Source organism: Coregonus lavaretus, assembly GCF_964263955.1.
Source record: "Coregonus lavaretus genome assembly, chromosome: 2".
Classification (NCBI taxonomy): domain Eukaryota; kingdom Metazoa; phylum Chordata; class Actinopteri; order Salmoniformes; family Salmonidae; genus Coregonus; species Coregonus lavaretus.
In genome coordinates this window covers 63492061-63516125 of record NC_139989.1, presented here as the reverse complement: position 1 = coordinate 63516125, position 24065 = coordinate 63492061, and the positions used below count along the sequence as shown (strand labels likewise).

The following is a 24065-nucleotide window of genomic DNA, read 5'->3' as shown; positions in this document are numbered from 1 at the left end:
CCCAGAGAGGTATAGAAAGCAAAACTTTTACATTGTGGATATTGACATAGATTAATAGGTGACTTTATAAACATTTTGTGAAAGGATTGTCTTACCGACACATAGTAGCTTTGAATTAGATGTTTTATTTGTTTTGACTATAACTTCACAGTAATTTGTCATCTGTTGAGATACCGTTATAAGGAAAATTAGCGGTAGAGTATGATAGATATTGTAGAGGGTTTAAAAAGTAAGTAAGTTAATTGGGTGATGAGACAGGTTGACTTGATGTTGAATGGGATTGCTTAATATAAGTAATTCTTTATATTTAGGTGAATGATAATATGTCATTAGGTAGTATTGCTTTGTGGAGACGATTTACTAATGAAGAACATGTCTAGATAGTTGAATAAGGAACGATATTTGATAATTGATCATTCTTATTATGACATTATATAGTTTGTTTAAACAGCGGTGAGTTATGACGACGGTTCATTACTTCTGATAACGATAATCTGTTTATAGTACGTTGAACGATGGGAGATAGTTGTTGCTGTTGGCCTGATGGATTAAGTAGACATCTTTTTGTGGGTTTTGGATTATGAAACAATAGGTTTATATTTAAAACATCAATGCAACAGTTTGCGATGATTAAATTACTAGAAAGGGGTTATAGGTTTATAGTAGAAGATGTAGTTAACTTAATAAACGTTGGTATTATCCAGTGTTTTGTGAGGGGGCGTTTTTTTTCTTCTCCAGGATTGATGGAAGTCTCCTATAGCATTATGATAAGGGGAGAGTAGGAGACAACGTAGCGAACACATTTTAAATAGATGACTGGGATAAAATATAAAGTCTTGCACAAAGTAAGTGAGGGTATTGGCTAATGAATGAAATATTACATTTACAGGGGTGACAAGAACAATGGCAAAGGACATGGATATTATTTTGTTGTTGATTTTGTAAAAGATAATGGATCATTTGATATTGTATAATAAGGAGCAGATTTGGGGTTAAATAATTAAAGAGGATATGATCTGAAGGGTAATCAAGTAAACATAATCATTGTATACTCAAAGAAATTTGAGTGGTTTTAATATTGTGAAAGGTTTTATATCATATTTTTATGGAGTAGTTATGAGGAATTAGTTTGATATAAACGATTAATGATGAGATAGGACTGTGTATAGCTGTATCATGTTTTGTGTGTACTTACTATTTTTGGATTATTGATTATAATTTAACGTTAACAACATGTATAATTTATATTCCAGGAGAAAGGGGATTTCTTTATCTCATTGGAATATTGCCCAGGGCTAGGGTGGAACAGTTAGTGAAATTAGGTAGTCTTATTTTTAGGTCGTAAAAGGGAGCTACTAAATTAAGTATGGCCTGGCTATTTTTGTTTGTTGTTTTTAAATTGGGTTTTTCATATAAAACACAACACACCTAGTATGATGTTTACAAAGGGTTGTTATTTTGAGTGTTAGGAGTTTCAACAGGTCAAAGGTGATATGTCTTAAAGGAGCACACACAGTGAATTTTATGACGTTTTTTTTATTTTTTGACTGAGTTTTGGGTATACATGATTTCTTATGAGAATAAATGTCATGACGATTTAATGTACACTTGGAGTACATAACATTTCTGAAAGGTTTTGAATGTTGGTAATGTTTAGTATACTATTGGATGGAACAATTCATTGAATGATTTCAATGACCTCTGCAATCTGTCCTGGGTTTATAGTGTGACTTGATCACCCGCACTGTAAATCCTTGAGGCATGCTGAATTGGGGGTTAGTTATGATAAGGGTAATTGTGAAGAAGTTTATAATTTGTTAATAATATATATGTATCCCACCATAAAATAACTAAAGAGAGAGGGAGATATCCTGAATGAGGGATACCTGTTGGTAGCTAATCTTGGATTACTTTACGGGATAGAAGTAAGTTGAGGTATTATCCAATGTTGTCATTTTACTTTCATTTTTATTATGATTTAATAAACACTGTTAGTGTTTTGTTTTTGAAAGCAGGAATCACGTTGTGAATCATGTGTTCAAAAAAGGGGGTAGTATTGATGGTATGAGGATTTATTGGTATATTTGCATATTGTATTAAGAATATGAGCAGTAGTAAGTAATGTGTTATGGGTTAGATTAAATGTTTTAGGGGAAAATGTATTTGTGGTATAAAGCAGAACTTAGAGGAGGCCTTTCTATGACATTAGTGACTATAACAAGCTGCAAGAATGTACACTGCCTAATCTAAAAGGCTTATCAGGACTGATAAGAAGACAGGATGAAGTAGCATGCTGTGTCTCAACTAACAATGTTATGCAGACTTTCTTTTGAAAAGGTGAAGGCTTCTCTGCCAGACCTACCAGGAGAATCTGGAAATGTTTTGCAACTTGGAGACTATGTGGTGGTAAAGGATTAATGAAGTCATTGATGGACAACACCCAAGTGGGACGGTTAGTAATAGGTGTTGATGGCTACCTTGATGGAGGGGCAAGTAAGAGAGAGAGATTCCTAGATCTGTATGTACCATTGTAGGACTTTTCTAATGCAGAGGAGGAAGATGGTACCGCTTCGGCGGAGCATTGTTTTGTTTTGTTTGTGTGTTTTTGCAGCAGGGAATATTGGTACGCTGATGGAAGGACACAACAACAAAGAGATGGTGATAAATGGAGAAGGACTCTGCATGATCATAGAACTAGTGAAGGAAGAAGGTTCAAGCATCATCACACAGTCTACACCAACGGAGGTATGGATAGAGGGGAGATTGAACAGGTATCATGTCAACCACTGCAACAGATGTCTACGAGGAAACTGACGATTAGAGATGAGGATACTGTTGATGACAATTATCAGGTGATGGAGGACGATGTTTGAGGAATGATACTGATGAGATGTGGGTTATGGCTGATTACCTCAGTGGAGGAACAGCGCTATAGACCTCCAATAATTTCAAGATTTTCCAGATTTTTCAGGAATCAACTGGTTGTCATTCTGTTCGGTTATATAAAATAGAAATTGGGAAGTATATTAGGAATTGGTATTAGGAATAATTGTTAAAGCATAATAATTTGATTCCAAAATGACACAGGACATTATTCACCATTCAGTTTGTATTGGGAAAAACATAATCCAAAACACAACCAAAACAAACTGCAAATGCATTCAACAAGTTTGTAGAATCAAACGACTGATGTAATCACTGCAGGTAAAGAATATAGGACCAAATACTAAACTTTTGACTATTTTAATACAATATAGATGAATATGTCCAAAATGGAAGAACTAGATACATCAGGTGCTTTCATTTCTAAACAGTAACACAGATATGTATGACAATACCTTCAAATAAAAGATGACATTGTGTACTGTTGTCTAATATGAAACATTCTATCTCAAATTCAAAATGCTGGAGCATAGAACCAAATTGAAAACTGTAAGCTTCACTGTCCCAACACATACAGTGGGGAAAAAAAGTATTTAGTCAGCCACCAATTGTGCAAGTTCTCCCACTTAAAAAGATGAGAGAGGCCTGTAATTTTCATCATAGGTACACGTCAACTATGACAGACAAATTTAGGGGAAAAAATCCAGAAAATCACATTGTAGGATTTTTTATGAATTTATTTGCAAATTATGGTGGAAAATAAGTATTTGGTCACCTACAAACAAGCAAGATTTCTGGCTCTCACAGACCTGTAACTTCTTCTTTAAGAGGCTCCTCTGTCCTCCACTCGTTACCTGTATTAATGGCACCTGTTTGAACTTGTTATCAGTATAAAAGACACCTGTCCACAACCTCAAACAGTCACACTCCAAACTCCACTATGGCCAAGACCAAAGAGCTGTCAAAGGACACCAGAAACAAAATTGTAGACCTGCACCAGGCTGGGAAGACTGAATCTGCAATAGGTAAGCAGCTTGGTTTGAAGAAATCAACTGTGGGAGCAATTATTAGGAAATGGAAGACATACAAGACCACTGATAATCTCCCTCGATCTGGGGCTCCACGCAAGATCTCACCCCGTGGGGTCAAAATGATCACAAGAACGGTGAGCAAAAATCCCAGAACCACACGGGGGGACCTAGTGAATGACTTGCAGAGAGCTGGGACCAAAGTAACAAAGCCTACCATCAGTAACACACTACGCCGCCAGGGACTCAAATCCTGCAGTGCCAGACGTGTCCCCCTGCTTAAGCCAGTACATGTCCAGGCCCGTCTGAAGTTTGCTAGAGTGCATTTGGATGATCCAGAAGAGGATTGGGAGAATGTCATATGGTCAGATGAAACCAAAATAGAACCTTTTGGTAAAAACTCAACTCGTCGTGTTTGGAGGACAAAGAATGCTGAGTTGCATCCAAAGAACACCATACCTACTGTGAAGCATGGGGGTGGAAACATCATGCTTTGGGGCTGTTTTTCTGCAAAGGGACCAGGACGACTGATCTGTGTAAAGGAAAGAATGAATGGGGCCATGTATCGTGATATTTTGAGTGAAAACCTCCTTCCATCAGCAAGGGCATTGAAGATGAAACGTGGCTGGGTCTTTCAGCATGACAATGATCCCAAACACACCGCCCGGGCAACGAAGGAGTGGCTTCGTAAGAAGCATTTCAAGGTCCTGGAGTGGCCTAGCCAGTCTCCAGATCTCAACCCCATAGAAAATCTTTGGAGGGAGTTGAAAGTCTGTGTTGCCCAGCGACAGCCCCAAAACATCACTGCTCTAGAGGAGATCTGCATGGAGGAATGGGCCAAAATACCAGCAACAGTGTGTGAAAACCTTGTGAAGACTTACAGAAAACGTTTGACCTGTGTCATTGCCAACAAAGGGTATATAACAAAGTATTGAGAAACTTTTGTTATTGACCAAATACTTATTTTCCACCATAATTTGCAAATAAATTCATTAAAAATCCTACAATGTGATTTTCTGGATTTTTTGGTCTCATTTTGTCTTTCATAGTTGACGTGTACCTATGATGAAAATTACAGGCCTCTCTAATCTTTTTAAGGGGGAGAACTTACACAATTGGTGGCTGACTAAATACTTTTTTCCCCCACTGTATGGTGTGGACTATGTGTGTTTGGTAAACATGTGGATCTGGTGAACAGTTATCACTTGTTGACCAACTACAGGAATACTGACCTCAGAGTCTCCAGTTTACAGTGGGGATCCCTCAGTCCATCAGAGAGCAGCTTCACTCCTGAATCCTTCAGGTCATTGTTACTCAGATCCAGCTCTCTCAGGTGTGAGGGGTTTGACTTCAGAGCTGAGACCAGAGAAACACAGCCTTCCTCTGTGACTAGACAGCCTGACAGCCTGCAAGAGCAAAATCATATTAAAATCACACTGCTATTCTTTGGTGGTGAAAATATATTTTTTCAACATTTTCAGAAACCTGCCATATCCATTCATATATGTAGATATACACTACCAGTCAAAAGTTTGTGTCACGCCCTGGCTCTGGGGACTCTTTAATGTTGAGCCAGGGTGTTAGTTTCTATGTTGTAGTTTCTATGTGTTTATTCTAGATCGTTTAGATCTATGTTGGCCAGGGTGGTTCCCGATCAGAGGCAGCTGTTGCTCGTTGTCTCTGATTGGGTACCATACTTAGGCAGCCTGTTTTGCACAGTTCATTGTGGGATCTTGTTCTGTATAGGTTTGTTTGGTGTAGAACCTTTAGACTTCACGTATCGTTTTGTTGTTTTGTTGTGGATGTAAAGTACTCATTAAAAGATGTACGCCTATCACGCTGCGCCTTGGTCCGGTTCTTACAACGATCGTGACAGAAGATCCCACCAAAGAAGGACCAAGCAGCGTGTTCAGGAGCAAACGCCGGGTAAGGAACTGGAGAAGTTGGCGATGTCCCAGGTGGGCGAATGGTGGTCGTGGGAGGACATGTTCGCGGGCAGAGGGCCATGGGCAAAAGTTAAGGCCCTGGCGAGAGAGGAGGTTCGGCGTCAACCGTGCCGTCGTCGGATAGGCGAGAGGCAACCCCAAGTAATTTTTTTTGGGGGGCACACGGCATGGACGACGGGGCTGCTGGAGGCAGCTACAGGGCGAGTTTGCAGACTAGGAGGCCACCAGGTTACGGGGGCCATTGGTCATGAGGGGGAAAGAGAGTGTAGAGGCACGGCGAGAGGTACCGGGTTGTGTTACCAGTCCGGTCCGGCCCGTTCCTGATCCTCGCACAAGGCCAGTGGTGTGTGTTCCCAGTACGGTCCGGCCTGTTCCTGTCCCTCGCACCAAGCCAATGGTGCGCGTCGTCAGCCCAGTCCGGCCCGTTCCTGCTCCCCGCACCAAGCCTGTGGTGCGCGTCGCCAGCCCGGCCCGGCCTGTTCCTGTCCCTCGCACCAAGCCAGTGGTGCGCGTCGCCAGCCCGGTCCGGCCTGTTCCTGCTCCCCGCACTAAGCCTGTGGTGCGCGTCGCCAGCCCGGCCCGGCCTGTTCCTGCTCCCCGCACCAAGCCAGTGGTGCGCGTCGCCAGCCCGGTCCGGCCTGTTCCTGCTCCCCGCACCAAGCCTGTGGTGCGCGTCGCCAGCCCGGTCCGGCCTGTTCCTGCTCCCCGCACCAAGCCAATGGTGCGCGTCGTCAGCCCGGTCCGGCCTGTTCCTGCTCCCCGCACCAAGCCAGTGGTGCGCGTCGCCAGCCCGGTCCGGCCTGTTCCTGCTCCCCGCACCAAGCCTGTGGTGCGCGACGCAAGCCCGGTCCGGCCTGTTCCTGCTCCCCGCACCAAGCCAATTTTTTTATTTTTTTATTTCACCTTTATTTAACCAGGTAAGCCAGTTGAGAACAGGTTCTCATTTACAACTGCGACCTGGCCAAGATAAAGCAAAGTAGTGCAATAAAAACAACACAGAGTTACATATGGGGTAAAAAAAACATAAAGTCAGAAATACAACAGAAAATATATATACAGTGTGTGCAAATGTAGCAAGTTATGGAGTTAAGGCAATAAATAGGCTATAGTGCAGAATAATTACAATAGTATTAACACTGGAATGCTAGATGTGCAAGAGATTATGTGCAAATAGAGATACTGGGGTGCAAAAGAGCAAAATAAATAACAATATAGGGATGAGGTAGTTGGGTGGGCTAATTTCAGATGGGCTGTGTACAGGTGCAGTGATCGGTAAGGTGCTCTGACAACTGATGCTTAAAGTTATTGAGGGAGATAAGAGTCTCCAGCTTCAGAGATTTTTGCAATTCGTTCCAGTCATTGGCAGCAGAGAACTGGAAGGAATGGCGGCCAAAGGAGGTGTTGGCTTTGGGAATGACCAGTGAGATATACCTGCTGGAGCGCAGACTACGGGTGGGTGCTGCTATGGTGACCAATGAGCTAAGATAAGGCGGGGATTTGCCTAGCAGTGATTTATAGATGGCCTGGAGCCAGTGGGTTTGACGACGAACATGTAGTGAGGACCAGCCAACAAGAGCGTACAGGTCACAGTGGTGGGTAGTGTATGGGGCTTTGGAGACAAAACGGATGGCACTGTGATAGACTACATCCAATTTGCTGAGTAGAGTGTTGGAGGCTATTTTGTAAATGACATCGCCGAAGTCAAGGATCGGTAGGATAGTCAGTTTTACGAGGGCATGTTTGGCAGCATGAGTGAAGGAGGCTTTGTTGCGAAATAGGAAGCCGATTCTAGATTTAACTTTGGATTGGAGATTCTTTATGTGAGTCTGGAAGTTGAGTTTACAGTCTAACCAGACACCTAGATATTTGTAGTTGTCCACATACTCTAGGTCAGACCCGTCGAGAGTGGTGATTCTAGTCGGGTGGGCGGGTGCTAGCAGCGTTCGATTGAAAAGCATGCATTTAGTTTTACTAGTGTTTAAGAGCAGTTGAAGGCTACTGAAGGATTGTTGTATGGCATTGAAGCTCGTTTGGAGGTTTGTTAACATAGTGTCCAATGAAGGGCCAGATGTATACAAAATGGTGTCGTCTGCGTAGAGGTGGATCTGAGAGTCACCAGCAGCAAGAGCGACATCATTGATATACACGGAGAAAAGTGTCGGCCCAAGAATTGAACCCTGTGGCACCCCCATAGAGACTGCCATAGGTCCAGACAACAGGCCCTCCGATTTGACACACTGAACTCTATCTGAGAAGTAGTTGGTGAACCAGGCGAGGCAGTCATTTGAGAAACCAAGGCTATTTAGTCTGCCAATAAGAATGCGGTGGTTGACAGAGTCGAAAGCCTTGGCCAGGTCGATGAAGACGGCTGCACAGTACTGTCTATTATCAATCGCGGTTATAATATCGTGCGCGTCGTCAGCCCGGTCCGGCCCGTTCCTGCTCCCCGCACCAAGCCAGTGGTGCGCGTCGCCAACCCGGTCCGGCCTGTACCTGCTCCCCGTACCAAGGCTGTGGTGCGCGTCGCCAGCCCGGTCCGGCCTGTTCCTGCTCCCCGCACCAAGCCAATGGTGCGCGTCGTCAGCCCGGTCCGGCCCGTTCCTGCTCCCCGCACCAAGCCAGTGGTGCGCGTCGCCAGCCCGGTCCGGCCTGTTCCTGCTCCCCGTACCAAGGCTGTGGTGCGCGTCGCCAGCCCGGTCCGGCCTGTTCCTGCTCCCCGCACCAAGCCAATGGTGCGCGTCGTCAGCCCGGTCCGGCCCGTTCCTGCTCCCCACACCAAGCCTGTGGTGCGCGTCGCCAGCCCGGCCCGGCCTGTTCCTGCCCCTCGCACCAAGCCTGTGGTGCGCGTCGCCAGCCCGGTCCGGCCTGTTCCTGCTCCCCGCACCAAGCCTGTGGTGCGCGTCGCCAGCCCGGCCCGGCCTGTTCCTGCTCCCCGCACCAAGGTAGTGGTGCGCGTCGCCAGCCCGGTTCGGCCTGTTCCTGCTCCCCGCACCAAGCCAGTGGTGCGCGTCGTCAGCCCGGTCCGGCCCGTTCCTGCTCCCCGCACCAAGCCAGTGGTGCGCGTCGTCAGCCCGGTCCGGCCCGTTTCCGCTCCCCGCACCAAGCCAGTGGTGCGCGTCGTCAGTCCGGCACGGTCCGTGCCTGTTCCACCTGTGCCTGGTCCGGCACCGGTCAGCTGCTCCACGCCGGAGCCAGAGCAATCTGCTCCACCGGTGTTCAGTCCAGCTCCGGCCAGCAGGGCCAGACCACGAGGGCGAGAGAGAGAGTGGTGGTCACGCCCGGAGCCTGATCCGCCTCCGAGGCGGAATGCCCACCCGGACCCTCCCCTGTTGGGTTTAGTTGGCGCGGTCGCAGTCCGCGCCTTTGGGGTGGGGGGGGGGGGGGGGGGGGGGGGGGTACTGTCACGCCCTGGCTCTGGGGACTCTTTAATGTTGAGCCATGGTGTTAGTTTCTATGTTGTAGTTTCTATGTGTTTATTCTAGATCGTTTAGATCTATGTTGGCCAGGGTGGTTCCCGATCAGAGGCAGCTGTTGCTCGTTGTCTCTGATTGGGTACCATACTTAGGCAGCATGTTTTGCACAGTTCATTGTGGGATCTTGTTCTGTATAGGTTTGTTTGGTGTAGAACCTTTAGACTTCACGTATCGTTTTGTTGTTTTGTTGTGGATGTAAAGTACTCATTAAAAGATGTACGCCTATCACGCTGCGCCTTGGTCCGGTTCTTACAACGATCGTGACAGTTTGGACACAGCACAATTTTTTATTTTTTTTTTCTATTATTTTCTAATTTGTAGAATAATAGTGAAGACATCAAAACTATGAAATAACACATATGGAATCATGTAGCAACCAAAAAAGTGTTAAACAAATCAAAATGTATTTTATATTTGAGATTCTTCAAATAGCCACCCTTTGCCTTGATGTCAGCTTTGCACACTCTTGTCATTCTCTCAACCAGCTTTATGAGGTAGTCACCTGGAATGCATTTCAATTATCAGTTGTGCCTTCTTAAAAGTTAATTTGTGGAATTTATTTCCTTTTTAATGCGTTTGAGCCAATCAGTTGTGGTGTGACAAGATATGGGGGGTATACAGAAGATAGCCCTATTTGGTAAAAGACCAAGTCCATATTATGGCAAGAACAGCTCAAATAAGCAAAGAGAAACGACAGTCCATCATTACTTTAAGACATGAAGGTCAGTCAATACGGAACATTTTAAGAACTTTGAAAGTGTCTTCAAGTGCACTCGCAAAAACCATCAAGCGCAATGATGAAACTGGCTCTCATGAGGACCGCCACAGGAATGGAAGGCCCAGAGTTACCTCTGCTGCAGAGGATAAGTTCATTAGAGTTACCAGCCTCAGAAATTGCAGCCCAAATAAATGTTTCACGGAGTTCAAGTCACAGACACATCTCAACATCAACTGTTCAGTGAGCACTGTGTAAATCAGGCCTTCATGGTCGAATTGCTGCAAAGAAACCACTACTAAAGGACACCAATAAGAAGAAGAGACCTGCTTGGGCCAAGATACACGACCGGTGGACATTTGTCCTTTTGGTCTGGAGTCCAAATTGGAGATTTATGGTTCCAACCGCCGTGTCTTTGTGAGACAATGTGTGGGTGAACGGATGATCTCCGCATGAGTTGTTCCCACCGTAAAGCATGGAGGAGGAGGTGTTATGGTGTGGGGGTGCTTTGCTGGTGACACTGTCTGTGATTTATTTAGAATTCAAGGCACACTTAACCAGCATGGCTACCACAGCATTCTGCAGTGATACGCCATCCCATCTGTTTTGGGCTTAGTGGGACTATCATTTGTTTTTCAACAGGACAATGACCCAACACACTTCCAGGCTGTGTAAGGGCTATTTTACGAAGAAGGAGAGTGATGGAGTGCTGCATCAGATGACCTGGCCAATACAATCCCCTGACCTCAACCCAATTAAGATGGTTTGGGATGAGTCGGACGGCAGAGTGAAGGAAAAGCAGCCAACAAGTGCTCAGCATATGTGGGAACTCCTTCAAGACTGTTGGAAAAGCATTCCAGGTGAAGCTGGTTGAGAGAATGCCAAGAGTGTGCAAAGCTGTTATCAAGGTAAAGGGTGGCTACTGAAGAATCTCAAATATAAAATATTTGTTGATTTGTTTAACACTTTTTTGGTTACTACATAATTCCATGTGTTATTTCATAGTTTTGATGTCTTCACTATTATTCTACAAATTAGAAAATAGTAAAAAATAAAGAAAAACCCTTAAATGAGTAGGTGTGTCCAAACTTTTGAGTGGCTAATATTGCGTTGATACAATCACAATTCCCACAGTAAAGGGAAACGTTGATAGTGATAACTAACGGTGAAATCTCTAGAAAGTTCAGTGAAGTTCAATCTCGTGCTTCTCTACGCACTGTGATATTTCTTCTGTGTGGCAGTCCCGAGGGAGCTGTGAGCCTGCGCACGGGCGCAGCTTAGAGGGAACATTGGTCACAATTCCAACCAAGTAACCCTATTGGTGCCAATGGAGTGATGCGTAGGGTGATTGCCTTTCAAACGAGCAACCCTGGTTTGCTTCCCTGCCCTGCTGTTCGCTACATTGGTGTCAGAATTGGAATGGCGGCTGTGAGGCCATCAGAACGCACGGCCCGGACGTGTGAGTAGTCGATTTCCCGTTCAGAGGGGGCAGTGTGAGCCACATTCCAATTCCCACCATGTGGGTTAACCCTATTGCTGTGATGCGTAGGGTGTTTGCCTTTCTCACCATCGACCTGGGGTCTCTTCCCTGCCCTGTTTGCTACACTACTGATATAATAGACTACCTGTTGAACACAGAGACACTATAATATGAGTGAAAGGATTTGAGGATAATATCAGTAAGTGTTGATTTAGAGTTGTCTTCTGGGTTCAGCCTTGTAGCTGCCTTTATCAATTGGGTGAAATGTAATACATGACATGGCCTCAGAGTTGGGAGATAACCAGTCCCAGTTTAAATCACCATGACAACCATTTCATTATTTCCCCAGCGCAGAAAGGGAATCTAGAGACTCAACATTTGCAAATCAATAAATCACCTTTATTCACCAAGTACATTTAAACATACATACAGTATGTAGGATCTTAATTTGAGCCAGTTTGCAAAAGCAGGACAATTTTCCTGCAGCAACAGGAAATGTGATTTATTATGTGGATCGTAATTAATGTAAATTTTTGCAAGGTTGATATATTCTTCACAAGAAAAAATCTAGTCTGAAATTTCAAAGTGGAAATTAGAAACTTCAGAAGCCTTTTTAAACCTCAAATACATTTCCTGCATTGCATGGAAGTTATTCTGCAGTGGGGGATGATCTAATTAAGATCCTTTACTCAGAATTTTACTTGGTGATATGGTGCTGCTAGTGATAGACAACATTTAGAGACAGAATACAGACAGAGGAGTTTACACAAAGTTTACGTACAACATTATACACAAATAGCTAGAGTGAGCATTGAGCTATAAGAGAATGAGCAGTGGATATACAAATTTATGCAATGTGTGGGTCTAATCCTGAATGCTGATTGGTTAAAACCGCATTCCAGTCGGTGTCTATTCCACAAATTACCACCGGCTAAATCTATGATATTAAATGCCTATATATTCTGTTCCATCTGACTGTGCAATCCACTATCTCATCAGCTCAGCCAGGCAATTTATACATTTGAACTCCACTATCAAAAGCATCTAGACATTATCTCACATTTCTTTTAGACTAACATTTAGTTTTCAACAGCAGAGGTTTGTATAAACCTTGCTGTCTGTCTCTCCGACATTTGCAACATTGTTTCAATATTCAAATTCGATCTCCAGCTGTCGCATAGTAATGAACGTGTCAGGAGTCGGGATGAGACAGACTGGCAGCTTTTATCAGCCAGTCGAAATCATGAATACAAAGAAATATCAATAGAAAACAGGTAAAACGAAACGAAGTGCAGCTAGTTAGCAGTCTTTCCAGCTTCTATTTGAAGTTATTGTGTTTGCTGTGTTGTTGGGTAGCTCCTCTGAACAACAGTGTCCTGACGAGAGAGCACATATTCTATGCCAGGTGAAATCGCGCACAATTAGCTCATTGTTATGGATGTATCCAAATAAATGTCACTAGAAAACAGCTTAAACAAATGTAAATGCAGCTACTTTGCTGTTATTCTGGCTGCACTGTTTGACGTGACTGTAAGTTATCTGTAGTTGGCTAGCTAGCAAGCAAGGGATAAGAACGTTGCCAGCCAGTATGGCAATGGAACATTTAGAACAAACGACTGGGTCGTATCCATGGATACAGAACAAAAATACTTAACTACTGGTTCGCGTCTCTGGCAACCGAACCGATAGAACGAATGACCAGCCGGCTTGGGAATTTCAAATATAAAATATATTTTGATTTGTTTAACACTTTTTTGGTTACTACATGATTCCATATGTGTTATTTCATAGTTTTGATGTCTTCACTAGTATGTGTGTGTGTGTGTCCTGAATGTGTGTGTCCTGTGTGTGTGTGTGTGTCCACTGTGTGTGTGTGTGTGTGTCCAGTGTGTGTGTGTGTGTGTGTGTTCATTGTGTGTGTGTGTGTGTGTGTGTGTGTGTCCAGTATGTGTGTGTGTGTGTGTGTGTGTGTTCATTGAGTGATAAATCAATACTGACCTCAGATTCTCCAGTTTACAGTGGGGATCCCCCAGTCCAGCAGAGAGCAGCTTCACTCCTGAATCCTTCAGGTCATTGGTACTCAGATGCAGCTCTCTCAGGTGTGAGGAGTTTGACTTCAGAGCTGAGACCAGAGAAGCACAGCCTTCCTCTGTGACTAGACAGCCTGAGAGCCTGTAAAGATTGAAATCATATTAAAACCACACTGCTATTCTTTGGTGTTGAGTAATTTTCTTTCTAAGTGAGTAGATAACATGTTTCTAAACACTACTAAATTAATCCTGATGATGCCATGATTGAGAAAGATCATGAATGAATCATGAATAATAATGATTGAGAGAGTTACAGAGGATACAACAAAACATACTAACCTCTCACCATTAAACTCAAATAAAAGGTGACATTCTGTACGGTTGCTTAATATGAAATGTTCTATCTCAAATCCAAAACGCTGGAGCATAGCACCAAATTTAAATCTGTCAGCTTCACTGTCCAAACACATATGATGTGGACTACAGCGGCTTGCGAAAGTATTCACCCCCCTTGGCATTTTTCCTATTTTGTTGCCTTACAACCTGGAATTAAAATTGATTTTTTTGGGGGTTTGTATCATTTGATTTACACATCATGCCTACCACTTTGAAGATGCAAAATATGTTTTATTGTTAAACAAAAAAACAGAAAACTTGAGCGTGAATAACTATTCACCCCTCCCAAAGTCAATACCTTGTAGAGCCACCTTTTGCAGCAATTACAGCTGCAAGTCTCTAGGGGTATGTCTCTATAAGCTTGGCACATCTAGCCACTGGGATTTTTGCCCATTCTTCAAGGCAAAACTGCTCCAGCTCCTTCAAGTTGGATGGGTTACGCTGGTGTACAGCAATCTTTAAGTCATACCACAGATTCTCAATTGGATTGAGGTCTGGGCTTTGACTAGGCCATTCCAAGACATTTAAATGTTTCCCCTTAAACCACTCGAGTGTTACTTTAGCAGTATGCTTAGGGTCATTGTCCTGCTGGAAGGTGAACCTCCGTCCCAGTCTCAAATCTCTGGAAGACTGAAACAGGTTTCCCTCAAGAATTTCCCTGTATTTAGCGCCATCGATCATTCCTTCAATTCTGACCAGTTTCCCAGTCTCTGCCGATGAAAAACATCCGCACAGCATGATGCTGCCACCACCATGCTTCACTGTGGGGATGGTGTTCTCTGGGTGATGAGAGGTGTTGGGTTTGCGCCAGACATAGCGTTTTCCTTGATGGCCAAAAAGCTAAATTTTAGTCTCATCTGACCAGAGTACCTTCTTCCATATGTTTGGGGAGTCTCCCACATGCCTTTTGGCGAACACCAAACGTGATTGCTTATTTTTTTCTTTAAGTAATGGCTTTTTTCTGGCCATTCTTCCGTAAAGCCCAGCTCTGTGGAGTGTACGACTTAAAGTGGTCCTATGGACAGATACTCAAATCTCCGCTGTGGAGCTTTCCATCTCCTTCAGGATTATATTTGGTCTCTTTGTTGCCTCTCTGATTAATGCCCTCCTTGCCTGGTCCGTGAGTTTTGGTGGGCGGCCCTCTCTTGGCAGGTTTGTTGTGGTGCAATATTCTTTCCATTTTTTAATAATGGATTTAATGGTGCTCCGTGATATGTTCAAAGTGTCTGATATTTTTTTATAACCCAACCCTGATCCGTACTTCTCCACAACTTTGTCCCTGACCTGTTTGGAGAGCTCCTTGGTCTTCATGGTGCCGCTTGCTTGGTGGTGCCCCTTGCTTAGTGGTGTTGCAGACTCTGGGGCCTTTCAGAACAGGTGTATATATACTGAGATCATGTGACAGATCATGTGACACTTAGATTTTACACAGGTGGACTTTATTTAACAAATTATGTGACTTCTTAAGGTAATTGGTTGCACCAGATCTTATTTACCACCACTTTTCCGTTATTTATGTTTTATATATATTTTTAACAAGTTATTTTTTTCATTTCACTTCACCAATTTTGACTATTTTGTGTATGTCCATTACATGAATTCCAAGTAAAAATCCATTTAAATTACAGGTTGTAATGCAACAAAATAGGAAAAATGCCAAGGGGGATGAATACTTTTGAAAGGCACTGTATGTGGACCTGGTAAACACATGTGGATCTGGTGAACAGTTATCACTTGTTGACCAACTACAGGAATACTGACCTCAGAGTCTCTAGTTTACAGTGGGGATCCCCCAGCACAGCTGAGAGCAGCTTCACTCCTGAATCCTTCAGGACATTGTTACTGAGATCCAGCTCTCTCAGGTGTGAGGGGTTTGACTTCAGAGCTGAGAGCAGAGATGCACAGCCTTCCTCTGTGAGTCCACAGAATGACAGCCTGACAAAGAGATCATCATGATTTCACAAACACACTGTTAATTTAACACCAGTAGTGTAGAAGGACAATGGCAGATGCATTTGGTTTATTCTCTTAAACAACATATAGATTCATCTTCCGTCTCCTAGAATTGCATGGTCATATTGTTATACTAATGTGAACACCAATGCACTGATTCAGTAAGTTTTTCAATTTAATATTAAATATTATAATACATATTATATAATACATATATTTCTCTAAACTGAATATTTCTTCCTGATGATTAGTACTTCAATGTCATTTTATGTACTCACAGAGCAGCCCTGGAGGCTTTGACCACTGGCAGAAGCCTCAGAAGACCTTCCTCTGATCTGGAGTATTTCTTCAGGTCAAACACATCCAGCTCCCTTTCTGAAGTCAGCATCACAAAGACCAGAGCTGACCACTGTGCAGGTGACAGTTTGGCTTCTGAGAGACATCCTGATCTCAGGTAGCTTTGGATCTCCTCCACTAGAGAATGGTCATTCAGTTCATTCAGACAGTGGAACAGATTGATGCACCTCTCTGGAGAGGGATCTCCCTGATCTTCTCCTTGATGTACTTGACTGTTTCTTCATGGCTCTGTGAGCTGCTTCTTGTCTTTCTCAGTAGACCTCGTAAGTGCTTCTGATTGGACTCCAGTGAGAGGCCCAGAAGGAGGCGGAGGAAAAGTTCCAGGTTTCCTGTCTCACTTTGTAAGGCGTTATCCACAGCACTCTTGTAGACAGTAACATTACGCTTGTGCCTGATCCTCACAGAAAAGTTGCTGGACGTTGATTTAGGTTTGGCCATTTCATTCTCATTGTTGTTGATGAATGAGAGGAACACATATACAGCAGCCAGAAACTCCTGAATTCTCAGATGCACAAAGCAGTACACCTTATCCTGGTTCAGCCCACATTCCTCTTTAAAGAGCTGTGTGCACAATCCTGAGTACACTGAGGCTTCATTGACATCAATGCCAGCCTCTTTCAGGTCTTCTTCATAGAAAATCAGATTGCCATTCACAAGCTGTTGAAAAGCCAGTTTTCCCAGTGACTGAATGCTCTCTTTATTCCAGTGTGGACCTTTCTCTTCTTTCCCAATATACTTTTCATTCTTCTGTTTGGCATGAAACACCACAAGGTGTGTGTACATCTCAGTCAGAGTCTTGGGCATCTCTTCTCTCTTACGTTTCAACATTTGTTCAAGGACTATTGCAGAAATCCAACAGAAGACTGGAATGTGGCACATGATGTGGAGGCTCCTTGATGTCTTTATGTGTGAGATGATTCTGCTGGCCATGTCCTCATCACTGAATCTCTTCCTAAAATACTCCTCCTTCTGTGGCTCATTGAATCCTCGTACCTCTGTCAACTGGTCAACACACACTGGAGGGATCTGATTGGCTGCTGCAGGTCGGGTAGTTATCCAGAGGAGAGCAGAGGGAAGCAGATTTCCCTTGATGAGATTTGTCAGCAGAACATCCACTGAGGTTGACTCTGTGACGTCACAACACATCTTGTTCTTCTGGAAGTCTAGGTGCAGTCGGCACTCATCCAGACCATCGAAGATGAATATAACTTTGTACTTGTCGTAGTTGGAGATTCTTGATTACTTGGTTTACATTGAGAAGTGACTGAGAAGTTCAATCAAAGTGTGTTTTTTTCCCTTTCATCAAATTCAGCTCCCGAAAAGGGAATGAAAATACAAATTGGACATCCTGATTTGCTTGTCCTTCAGCCCAGTCCAGAATGAACTTCTGCACAGAGACTGTTTTTCCAATGCCAGCGACTCCCTTTGTCAGCACAGTTCTGATAAGTTTGTCTTGTCCAGTTAAGGGTTTGAAGATGTCGTTACATTTGATTGCAGTCTCTGGTCTTGCTTGTTTCCTGGTTGTTGTCTCAATCTGTCTCAGCTCATGTTCATTATTGACCTCTCCTGTTCCACCCTCTGTGATGTAGAGCTCTGTGTAGATCTTATTGAGAAATGTTGGGTTTCCTTGTTTAGCGATCCCCTCAAATACACATTGAGACTTCTTCTTTAGATTGGATTTGAGTTCACGTTGGCAAATCACAGCAAGCTCATCTGATTGAAGAAATAACACAGAGGATATTAATATTACATATCTTTTAATGCCTACAGTATTGTAGGACTGTGTTATGAATTGACTGTATAAATGTGTAAATGTTTTCATAAAGGATTCCACACTGGAGTGACTGATTATATTATTATTATTCGCATTAATGATGGTATCATTAATGTTGTCTGTCTGTCTCTCCTCTGTCTCGCCTCTTCTCTGTCTCTCCTCTTCTCGCTGTCTCTCCTCCTCTCTCTGTCTCTCCTCCTCTCTCTGTCTCTCCTCCTCTCTCTGTCTCTCCTCCTCTCTCTGTCTCTCCTCCTCTCTCTGTCTCTTTGTCTCTCATCGGTCTCTCCTCTTCACTCTGTCTCTCCTCTCTTTTCTCTGTCTCTCCTCTTCTCTGTCTAAATTAATCACCACAACACATCCCTGCTGCTACTTGATGAGGTCACTAGGTGTTGTGTTAAGGCTGCTACAATATCATTGAGTTACACAGCTACTTTAGCTGTACTTTAGCTAAAGCTTTTAAATGTTTGTTATAAAACAGCATTCAACATGAGGCAGACAGCTCTTACTTTTCTCCAGTGTGTCAGCAAGCTCCTTCTGGTTCATTTTCCTCAGGAAGTGCAGTGTGATCTTCAGAGCCCCCTCTCTGACACTGCTCTCCTGCTTCTCATCTTCAGCATCCACCACTTCCTTATCCTGCTTCTGACTCTCAAAGCCTTCTGGGAGTTCTGGACTAAGAATCCTCTTGAACATCTTCAGCTCGTTCTTAACAAATGTCATAATATTCTCTTCAAGCAACTGAAATAAATAAAGTAAATAAGTTAAGCAAGATAATAAATGCTTTCTCATTAACACATTAATGAATGATTGACAGATCAACTTTACTTGAGGTAAACAAAAACAAATGTACATAACAGGACCACATACACTGAATATGGAGGCCAGGTCTGTTTGATGACTCTGGGAGGACTGACCACTGAGAATCTCTGACTCTGATCTCTCCTGTTGGCTTCTGTGGACAAAACATGAGATTACATCTCCTGATCCAGGGAGTGCACACACACACACACACACACACACACACACACACACACACACACACACACACACACACACACACACACACACACACACACACACACACACACACACACACACACACACACACACACACACACACACACACACACTCACACACACACACACACACACACAAACACACACACACACACACACACACACACACACACACACACACACACACACACACACACATACACACAGGGAATGTTGTGATTGTTTAATGTTGTTTTAGGACTATGAAAATGGAAAAAAGGATTAGCCTATGGATTATGAAAACAACAATGGGAAAATGGGAGAGGAAAAATTACTAGAGACAGTGTTGTTTAACTCACTGACCATGACCCATGAGTTCTTCTTACCTTTGTTCAGTAGAAAAGGCTCCCTCTCTGAACTGCATAGGTTGATCCATAGACCAGTCACTCTTCATGGACACACAGCTGGGTACAGGGGAGGCTGGTCTCTCCTACTTGATTGGACTTCAACACAACAAAGACAAACATTACGTCTCTCATCTACTCTGAGCTCAGATGGTGAAACATAAGAAGAGTTTCATTCCAAAACGCTATATGTCCATTTTCAGAAATGTTCGTAAATTAGCGTCTATTGTTTAAAGAAATTATGAAAGAGATAGGTGTGTTTTTTCATTATATAATCATGGCATGGGTTTGTTCAATGACAGACATGTATTTGTAAAAAATCTATCACTTGATGGTTTCATTTCAGAGAGACAAATAATGTTTTTTTTGCAAAATGTTATATATATCTGCCTCACTCTCAGATAAATAAGTAGTACTGCTAGGTTTTACACAGTAATAATATATAACTGCCTCACTCTCAGAGAAATAAGTAGTACTGCTAGGTTTTACACAGTAATAATATATATCTGCCTCACGCTCAGAGAAATAAGTAGTACTGCTAGGTTTTACACAGTAATAATATATATCTGCCTCACGCTCAGAGAAATAAGTAGTACTGCTAGGTTTTACACAGTCAAATGTAACAAATAACTACGTTTTTAATAAAGAACTGTACAAATGATACACTTGTGACATCAATATTCAAATATTTAAAAAATTAATTCAATACAGTAATATGAGATCTGTGTGTAAAACATTTACATTTGACATTTTAGTCATTTAGCAGATGTTTTTATCCAGGGCCCGGTTTCCCAAAAGCATTTTAAGGCCAAGTTCATCACTAGAATCTTCGTAGGAGCATTGTTAAATCTCTGAGCTGTTTCAAAAAAACATTGTTATTAACGTTGGACTTGAAAACGCTGCCTCAGACCACTGAGTGAGTCGTTAGATGCTTTTTTGCCCTTCTGTGTGACTTTATACACAGAAGATCTCTGCTAAACATAGAATCACATGGTTTATTCGTCTCTTTGTGACCGCTGATAAATTCAGAACAAAGTTGACTACAAATACAAAGTGGCCAATGTCTTTGCAATTGATTCAAACAAGGGACGTATCCAAATTTGCTTCAAATGAAAACCGAGATGACTGCATTAAAATATAAACAGTAGGCTATAGGCCTATTCCATGTTCAATATATTGAGTTTTATTTTGCTACTTGTAAGCTACTGTCTGATGTGTAGCCTAACATGTGATGATGTGCCAAATCTGTGATTTGCAGCCATAGGTGCTAATATCTTTCTAGAAGCTGATACGTGGTCAGTATTGTGAAATAATTATCATGTTAAGGAGAGATTTGAATGGAGAAAACTGATCCGAGAGCAGCGATCCCCTTCTTTCGATCCTATCAGTATCGATACATACTCCACCCGGACGTGATACCTTGCCGTGCTGCTGATCCAGTTTCTACTGGTCTGTCTGCGGATCTGGAACTCTGACCTGTTCACCGGACGTGCTACCTTGTCCCGAACCTGCTGTTTCGCCCCCTCTCTCTCTCTCTCTCTCCCTCTCTCTCTCTCTCTCTCTCTCTCTCTCACTCTCTCTCTCTCTCTCTCTCTCTCTCTCTCTCTCTCTCTCTCTCTCTCTCTCTCTCTCTCTCTCTCTCTCTCTCTCTCTCTACCTCACCTGCTGTCTCGACCTCTGAATGCTCTGCTATGAAAAGCCAAACTACATTTACTCCTGAGGTGCTGATGTGTTGCACCCTCTATAACCACAGTGATTATTATTTGACCCTGCTGGTCATCTATGAACATTTTAAAATCTTGAAGAACGATCTGGCCTTAATGGCCACATCCTCTTATAATCTCCTCCCAGCACAGCCAGAAGAGGACTGGCCACCCCTCAGAGCCTGGTTCCTCTCTAGGTTTCTTCCTAGGTTCCTGCCTTTCTATGGAGTTTTTATCCTAGCCACCGTGCTTCTACATCTGCATTGCTTGCTCTTTGGGGGTTTAGACTGGGTTTCTATATAAGAACTTTGTGACAACTGCTGATGTAAAAAATGTCTTCTGGGAACGCATATGAAGCAGACCAGGCCAGGGTTTGGGGTTTGAGAAGTCAATGAGAGGTAAAAATGACTTCCTTAGTTGTTCATTTAGAAAATGTTCTGTCATAAGTAGTTTAACAAACTGACACATTTTCATGTTAGTCAAAAACAACTTTATATCGAAGGAGTGCCTTTGATTTGACGGCCTGCACATGTGCAGACCGTTAGACCCAATGACGTATTTCTGTGCATGAGCTTCAAATCAAATCAAATTGTATTTCTCACATGCGCCGAATACAACAGTGGTACACTTTACCGTGAAATGCTTACTTACGAGTCCTTTCCCAACAATGCAGAGTTAAAAAGTAACAAAAATTAGCTAAATAAAAAAAGGAAATAGTAACACAATAAAATAACAATAATGAGACTATAAGGAGTAGCAGTACTGAGTCAACGTGCAGGGGAACCAGGTAGTTGAGGTAATAACTAGACTATATACAAGGTGTACCAGTACTGAGTCAATGTGCAGGGGTACCAGGTAGTTGAGGTAATAATGAGGCTATAAGGAGTACTAGTACTGAGTCAATGTGCAGGGGTACCAGGTAGTTGAGGTAATAATGAGACTATAAGGAGTACCAGTACTGAGTCAATGTGCAGGGGTACCAGGTAGTTGAGGTGGTAATGAGACTATAAGGAGTACCAGTACTCAGTCAGTGTGCAGGGGTACCAGGTAGTTGAGGTAATATTTACATGTAGGTAGGGGTAAAGTGACTAGGCAATCAGGATAAAGATTACATCTCCTCATCCAGGGAGTGCACACACACTCACTGACAGACACACACACACACACGCACACACACAAACACACACTCACAGGGAATGTTGTGTTTGTTAAATATTTTTTCAGGACTATGAAAATGGAAAAAATGATTACAAATATATATATATATATATTTCACCTTTATTTAACCAGGTAAGCCAGTTGAGAACAAGTTCTAATTTACAACTGTCACGGTTTCGGCCGAGGCTGCTCCTCCTCCTGGTTCGGGCAGGCATCGGCGGTCGTCGTCCCCGGAGTACTAGCTGCCACCGATCTATGTTTCATGTTCGTTTGGTTTGGTCTTGATGTTGTACACCTGTGTCTAGTTAGTCCTCATTAGTGTTCTATTTAAGTCTCGTTGGGTGTGTCTGTGTTTGTGTGTGATTTATTTTCTGTCGTGTGTTGTGCTTGTATTTGCTTATTCACTCGGTTGAGTTTCACTCCACTGTGTTGGAGCGTTTACGCACATGTTTAGTGCGCCTTTTGTTTGTGTCGCCTTCGTGCGTAGTTTCGCCTTCGGGCAAGTTTTGTTCGTATTTTCCTTGTTGGAATTTGAACTAAAGTCTTTTGGACTATACTTCGGTGTCCTGCGCTTGATTCCACCACTACACCCACCTACAGCATTCTTGACAACAACTGCGACCTGGCCAAGATAAAGCAAAGCAGTGCGATAAAAACAACAACACAGAGTTACATATGGGGTAAAACAAAACATAAAGTCAAAAATACAACAGAAAATATATATACTGTGTGTGCAAATGTAGCAAGTTATGGAGGTAAGGCAATAAATAGGCCATAGTGCTAAACAATTACAATTATTATTAACACTGGAATGATAGATGTGCAAGAGATTATGTGCAAATAGAGATACTGGGGTGCAAATGAGCAAAATAAATAACAATATGGGGATGAGGTAGATGGGTGGGCTAATTTCAGATGGGCTGTGTACAGGTGCAGTGATCGGTAAGGTGCTCTGACAACTGATGCTTAAAGTTAGTGAGGGAGATAAGAGTCTCCAGCTTCAGAGATTTTTGCAGTTCGTTCCAGTCATTGGCAGCAGAGAACTGGAAGGAATGGCGGCCAAAGGAGGTGTTGGCTTTGGGGATGACCAGTGAAATATACCTGCTGGAGTGCATACTACGGGTGGGTGTTGCTATGGTGACCAATGAGCTAAGATAAGGCGGGGATTTGCCTAGCAGTGATTTATAGATGGCCTGGAGTCAGTGGGTTTGGCGATGAATATGTAGTGAGGACCAGCCAACAAGAGCGTACAGGTCACAGTGGTGGGTAGTATAGGGGGCTTTGGTGACAAAACGGATGGCACTGTGATAGACTACATCCAATTTGCTGAGTAAAGTGTTGGAGGCTATTTTGTAAATGACATCGCCGAAGTCAAGGATCGGTAGGATAGTCCGTTTTACGAGGGCATGTTTGGCAGCATGAGTGAAGGAGGCTTTGTTGGATAATCCACAGGATTAGCCTATGGATTATGAAAACAACAAAAATAAATGGGAAAATGGGAGAGGAGAAATGACTAGAGACAGTGTTGTTCAACTCACTGACCATGACCCATGAGTTCTTCTTACCTTTGTTCAGTAGAAAAGTCTCCCTCTCTAAACACTATATGACGATTCATAGACCGGTCACTCTTCATGGACACACCGCTGGGTACAGGGGAGGCTGGTCTCTCCTGCTTGATTGGGCTTCAACACAAGAGAGACAAACATTACGTCTCTCATCTACTCTGAGCTCAGATGGGGAAACATAAGAAGAGTTTCATTTTTAAAACGCTA

At 43.1% G+C, this 24065-nt stretch overlaps 1 protein-coding gene across 1 annotated transcript; it reads right to left on the bottom strand.

The window, feature by feature from the left end:
* Positions 1–17518: 17518 nt before the first annotated feature.
* LOC311147147 (NACHT, LRR and PYD domains-containing protein 3-like) lies at positions 17519–18957 on the bottom strand. Its single transcript, XM_084183780.1, has 3 exons — positions 18900–18957; positions 18542–18770; positions 17519–17974 (listed from the first exon to the last, which is right to left on the bottom strand). Exons 2-3 carry the CDS (start codon positions 18750–18752, stop codon positions 17535–17537), a joined length of 651 nt encoding a protein of 216 aa, XP_084039906.1. The 5' UTR covers positions 18753–18770; positions 18900–18957; the 3' UTR covers positions 17519–17534.
* Positions 18958–24065: the final 5108 nt, after the last annotated feature.